The following is a 6,214-nucleotide window of genomic DNA, read 5'->3' as shown; positions in this document are numbered from 1 at the left end:
CAGACATCAAGCCTCCCTCAAGTTCCAAAACATCTTCTAATTCAGTCCTTGAAAGTGAAATAACCAAACCACTTTAGTCAAAGCACTTTGCAGTAAGAGAAATGGGTTTGAATCTTCTCTCACCGTTTATCAGCTGAGTGACTTGGGGGTTTATGATATCAGTCTGAACCTCAGTTGTTTTCTTCTGGGAGATGGGAAAAATAACACTCATCTTACAGATTAGACATAATGTATGTGAAAACACTGTCATGGGTGCCAATGCATAGGAAGTGATCAATAAACAGTGCTCTTATTAGCTAAGCAAAATGGCCATACCAAAGACTCTCTCCTCTGTGAAGCCTTGCCTTATCCTAGCTTGACTAAATTAATTGCTTGCTCCTCTGGCTCTTCCAGAAGTTGCCTGCACTTCCATTTGTCACTCAATTTGTCCTTCCTTGTATCATAGAAGTTGATGACACACCTATCCATGTGCTCCTCCACTCAATAAAATTATACTGAGCATTTTCCATATCCCTGGGCTGTGATGGGCCCTGGGAGTTCAGAGATGGGTACCAATGGTTCCCACCCTAAAAGGGCATGATGATGGGCTTTTGGGACAACTCATGGTTGGTGTGCCCAATAGGCAGGGGTGTTATAATAAAAACAATAACACATTTTAACAATTTTATTTATTATAGTATTTATCATGGGAAAAACCAGCACTTCATTAGATTTCTAGACATTTATATTGTGATTTAGTATTGCTTTAATAGAATAAAAGAATCATAACACGTTCAGTTTTTCCCCCAATTTAACTCCTAAAGGTCTTAATCTAGTTTAGCCTAGCAACAGATATTTCAAAGAATAATGACAACGATTGTGTTAGTGCCGGGCTAGAAAAGCTCCGGTTTTCTGGGGACTGAGTGGGAGAGCCCCACTGCACCACTGGAGCTCCCCAAGGTCAGGGACCAAGGCTTAGCCTATCTTCATAGCTGTCTTTTGAGCTGAACAGATCTTAGATGCCAGCTCCTTCAGTGCAGACATTAAAGAGGCGTGGGGAGTGCAGGTGGCGACCTCTTGCCCAATCCTCCTGTAGCCTGAGCTATGGAATTCATCTATTTTCTGTGTTGTATGAAGAAAACAGAACCCCAGATGGTGGGAGCGACTTGCCAAGGTGGCAGAAGTAGAGAGTGGCAAATGTTTTCAGTTAACATTTGTTGATTCCTTACTAGATTCAGACATTGGCGGTGGACGGGGGCAGCGGGCTTTACCGGACGCGGCAGGCGGGGCGGGGACTCAGGCTGTGCGGGAGCTGGGATTCAAGTTCCGAATGCGGTCTTGACCTGGGGCTGGAACTTCACCGCAGACTGGGGGCGGGGCCTCCAGCTCCCGGTTCCCCACTCGCCTTCCCGGTGGCAGGAAAGTCCCGCCCCCAGGCGAGAGGAGAGCAGGGATTGGCTTTCCCGAGGCCGACTGACGGAGACAGGCGTGAGCGGGGCTGCGGCGGAGGCGGGGCCGAGAGCAGGAAGTAGGATACGGGAGGCTCGCGGCGCGCTGGCCAGCGGGTTGCATCCGCCACTTCGCGGCGTCCCTGCGGTCACTGGGGCGATGGAGGGGCCGGGCCTAGGCTCGCAGGTGAGTGCGGCCGGGGATGGCTGACCCGGGGGCCTGGCGCGGCGCGGCGCGGCGGCTGCGGGCAGGCGAGGGCGTGGGTTGAGGAAGCTCCCCGCGGGGCCTGGAAACCCCGAGGACGATGCTGGCGTTTCTCCGAGGAGACCGGGAGGAGGAGGCCTGGACAGAGGGTTGAGCGCCTTCGCCAAGCCTCCAGCCTCCTCGCTCGGGCCACAGCACCCCCGGGGACCGGTACTCCCCCGGTGCCTGGCCGGGGCCGCTGTGGGGCCTGGGAGGGGAGGGTGGCTGTTCCTGGGAGAGGTGTCAGGTGACACACCTGAGTTGGACCCGCCGGTCTTGACCTTGGGCCGGAGTCAGTGCGGTTCTGTTGATTTCCCTTTTGGCAGAGGCGCCGGGGCACCCGCCTTCGCACCACCCAGCCCTGCTGCAGCTCTGGTTCCCACACCCCTGCTTACTCCTTGGAAGAGGCCGGGGTGCTCGTTCAGGCTGGAGAAAGGGGGCTGGGAGGGGAGGTGCGGGGATAGCTGCCTGCAGAACCCAAAGGACTCTCTAATGTGGAGGTACTACCAGCAGCCAGATGTAGTTCCAGAGAACAGAACGGGCCGCTGGGGGGCGTTACAGGAGGTACAAGTTCGCTCCAAGAGAACAAGATTTTTTGTCCTTTTTTGAAAAAAAAGAAAAAGAAAAATGGCCCTTTCCCAATGCATGTTGTAGCTGTCACAATATGTTGAACAAATGAAGCATACCCAGATTCAGCCAACTTTTAGTGAATGTTGAGCATGTGCCAAGTGCCTTTAAATGCATTATTTTATTCCAGAATGGACGCATCCTTGAGAAGATGGCAATCTCTAGATACAGATGAGAACACTGACGCTGTCTCCAGTTGGAGTGAGTTAGGCAGTGGATTTTCTGTTGTCAGCAGGGTTCAAGCAGTGTTGGATGATTGGATTACTTGGCCTCTCAAAGAAGTCCAATCTAGAGAGTGTTTCTCATGCTCCCCCTGCCCCTTCCTTCTTCCAACAGTCTGATGTAGCTTTACGTGAGGAATAAGACGTGGGGAGTTGTCAAGGCGTTCTTAGTAGGTGTTCTTGGATTTTGACAGGCAAAAATAAAAAAGGTTCGCATGCAGACTGGATTTTCCAAAAGAGTGTAGAATTTTCACATGGGAGCTATGTCTCATCCCCCCCTCCCCACCCCCCCCTGCCCCCCAGAGTTTCAAGGAAAAGCTGAGAGGAGTAACCATCATATCTTAATTACTGCCACTCATTTACAAAAGCCTTTAAAGGGCTAAAAGTCCACTCCCTCTTGCTGAAGGGAAGGCAGCCCTGCCCCAGTTCCGTGAGAGATGGAAGGAGAGAGTGATTCAGAGGTTGAAATTAATGGGGCAAGGTAGAGATATCATTGTTGTTAATAATAATTGCTACTAAGTGTTTCCATAGTTGTGTAAAGATCTTACCTACATATGGTACTTTACAGTTTGCAAAATATTCCCCCATTCTTGACCTTCACTGTGACGCTGTGAGGTGGGGAGGGATCATGATTCTAGTTTTAGAGATTAGGCCTGAGGCTTAAAATATGGACGTCATCTGTGAAAAGTCTAATAGCCGTTAAGTAACAGAGCCAAGACTTCATTTGTTCTACTGGGAGTTAGGTACTGTTACAGGTGCAGAGATAAACCAGAACAATACAGACAAAAACACTCCTGCTCTGGTTGAATTTGGTTCTGGTTCCACCTTGAGAACTGATGTTTTTTTGGGGCAGAATTTGCCAGTACAATTTGCATACCTTGTTTTATTGCGCTTTGCTTCATTGTGCTTCGCAGATACTGCTTTTTTACAAATTGAAGGTAAGGCCCTTCACCAGCAAAAAGATTACGACCCGTTAAAGGCTCAGATGGTGGTTAGCATTTGTTAGCAATAGGAGTTTTTAAATTAAGGTATGCACATTGTTTTTGTAGACGTAATGCCATTGCACACTTAATAGACTACACTATAGTGTGAACATAGCTTTTATAGGCACTGGGAAACCAAAAAATGTGTGTGACTCGCTTTATTGAGATACTCACTTTATTGCAGGGGTCTGGAACTGAACCCCCAGTATCTCCAAGCTAGGCCTGTACCATCTGGCTCCCAGTTTCCTCTCTGACCTCATTTTTTATTACTTGCTTGCTTGCTCAATTAACCCCGGCCATACTGGCCTCAAGGCCTTGGTACTTAATATTTGCTCTATCTGGAATACTCTTTCCTCATACCCGCATGGCTTATTTCCACACCTCATTAAGGTCTTGACATAAATGTCACCTCCGTGTGGCAAGCCCTCCCCAGTATCACCAGCAACATTCCCTAGTTACCTTCCTTGCTTTTATCTCTTCTCAGCATTTAATACCATTTAACATACTTACTTGTCTTGTTTGTTGTCTCTTTCCCTCCACTGAATTAAGGGCTTTGAGGACAGAGATGTTTATCTGTTGTGTTCACTGCTGTATACCTAGCGCTAGTGGGTACTCTGTAAATAATTGTCCAGTGAATGAACTTGGAAACTGAACTCTGGTACTTCTGTTAATGTCTTGAGAAATTTTAAAGGTTATCAGTCAGATCTCTCTTTTTGTTTTATTTGATAATCTTGCAGAACAGTGACCCTCATCAGAGTTTGCATACGGTTTTGCAGATTTTGGGTTTCTCTAAAATTAATGCCTATTGTAACTTTAAATGTATTTATTTACTACTTAGTAAAATGATTTGATTCGTGATATCTCATGGAAATATCATATGATCCCTTATATCTTAAAGATGTTCCTGTGACCTATTGCTGTGTAACAAGTCATCCTAAACCATAGTGGTGTAAACCAGCTATTGCCACCCTCATGGACTCTGTCAGGAATTTGGACATGGCATAGCAGGAATGGTTTGTTTCTGCTGCACCGTATCTGGGGCCTCTGCTAGAAAGACTCGTGAACTGGGATGACTCAGCACCGAGGGCTGGTGTTGTCGTCACTCACATGTCTGGCAGTTGATGCTGACTTTCAGCAGGGTCACCTACGTGTGGCTGGGCCTCTGCACAGCATGGTGGCTGGGTTCCAAGAGTGAGCATCTCAGGAGACAGGAGGAAGCTGCCGGTTTCTAAGGCCTGGGAATCACTTCTGAGAATTTAGTAGTGGAGTGTCACTGAGCTTCCTCTGTGAGGAAGGACATGGAACCTCTCCTGTGATGGAGAAGTATCAAAGAAGTTGGGGGCTTTGCTATAAAAATCACCACAGATGTGATTTTCATAATATCTTGTTATCCCCATGAAGGAGAGTAGTCAGCTAGCTACGCTCCTTTTTGTAAATCTTGTCTGTTGTGTTCACTGCCATATCCTGCATCTAGAACAGTACCTGGCACATACTAGGCATTCAGTTAATATCTGATGAATGAATGAATGGATTGTAGTAGGAATTGTGTCTTACTCGATTACCTAGTTACCTAGTTCCTTAGTACTGTGATTGGTAGGTAGTAGGTGTTCTTTACATTTCCCTGAATGAATGATTAATGAATACTCAGTAATTTGCTGGCTTCCTGAGAATTTGCTTCATCTGTTCTGTTTACCTTAATATTGTAGGTAGCCATGTAGCAGTTAAGCTTCCACTGCAAAAGGATGTTTGTTTGTGTGGTGAAGTCTTTACCAGTGCACATGTCATTAATGACTCTTGTAACAGTTCTTCTTACCATACAACATGGAGTTGGAAAGAACTTTATAGCTATATGACCTGCTTCTTCCATTTTACAAATGTAGAAGCTGAAGCCAAAAATGGGGTAATTAGCCACCATCATACAAGCCAACATGAAATCTGAGACTTTGACCTTATTCTCAAGGAGTTTGCATTTTCAATGTAGTAAAAATGAAACAACTAGAGAATACCATAAAAATAATTTTTTGATAACTAGAGAGTAATCTCTAAGAAGGATTTCATATCATGACATAAATAAACTGCTTTAATCTTTGTGATGGGAATATATGGTTGTTTTCCTTAAACATCTTTATGGGACTGTCTCTCGTTAGTTAACCTCCCCCAAAGCAGGTCATCTCCTGTCTCACCTGTAGCTCTTGTGGAAAATTTTGGGAAGGAGCAAATCTAGAGCAAAGGAGATAACTTAGAGCTGTCGTCTCTAAACTTTTTTGATCATGCACTGCTATCAGTAAAACAATTTTGAACTTGTACCCCTAGAATAAAACACTAATGTGAAAAGTAGGATCCAAAATTTTCATTTTTGTAAAATATCACTAATTTTGAGCTGAATGGAGTGATGAATGGAGCTTGCACTGCAAGCTGGCTGGGAGCTCAGGGATCCAGCTGCACAGTACAGATCATCCAGGCGCTGACTGCAATTTATCATCACTTGTTGGCAATGGGTAACTCTAACCCCTATGCGATGGGGATGATTCTCTGTTATATGGTTGTCTGGGACTTAAACAGTTCAGCACCCCTCTATTTGATGTACATGGGGGCTTGGGACAGGGGTCAGTCACCAAATTCATATTGTCATGGAGCATGTTATTGTAAGATTTGACAATATATTTCTAAACTATATTCATTCATTAATAGGTCAACATATACACATGGTAA

The 6,214-nt window shown here is 45.7% G+C and overlaps 1 protein-coding gene across 1 annotated transcript in view; it reads left to right on the top strand.

Annotated features, from left to right (window-relative positions):
* Positions 1–1,496: 1,496 nt before the first annotated feature.
* Positions 1,497–6,214, top strand: part of ZDHHC13 (zDHHC palmitoyltransferase 13) — a 43,804-nt gene continuing 39,086 nt past the window's right edge. The window contains exon 1 of the mRNA XM_081098097.1: positions 1,497–1,614. Within this exon, the coding sequence (XP_080954223.1) occupies positions 1,588–1,614 (27 nt within the window). The 5' untranslated portion in view covers positions 1,497–1,587. The remainder of the gene's footprint in view (positions 1,615–6,214) is intronic.

This window comes from Myotis nattereri (assembly GCF_964212035.1).
Source record: "Myotis nattereri genome assembly, chromosome: 9".
NCBI classification, from domain to species: Eukaryota; Metazoa; Chordata; class Mammalia; order Chiroptera; family Vespertilionidae; genus Myotis; species Myotis nattereri.
This window is presented reverse-complemented; position numbering and strand designations above follow the sequence as displayed.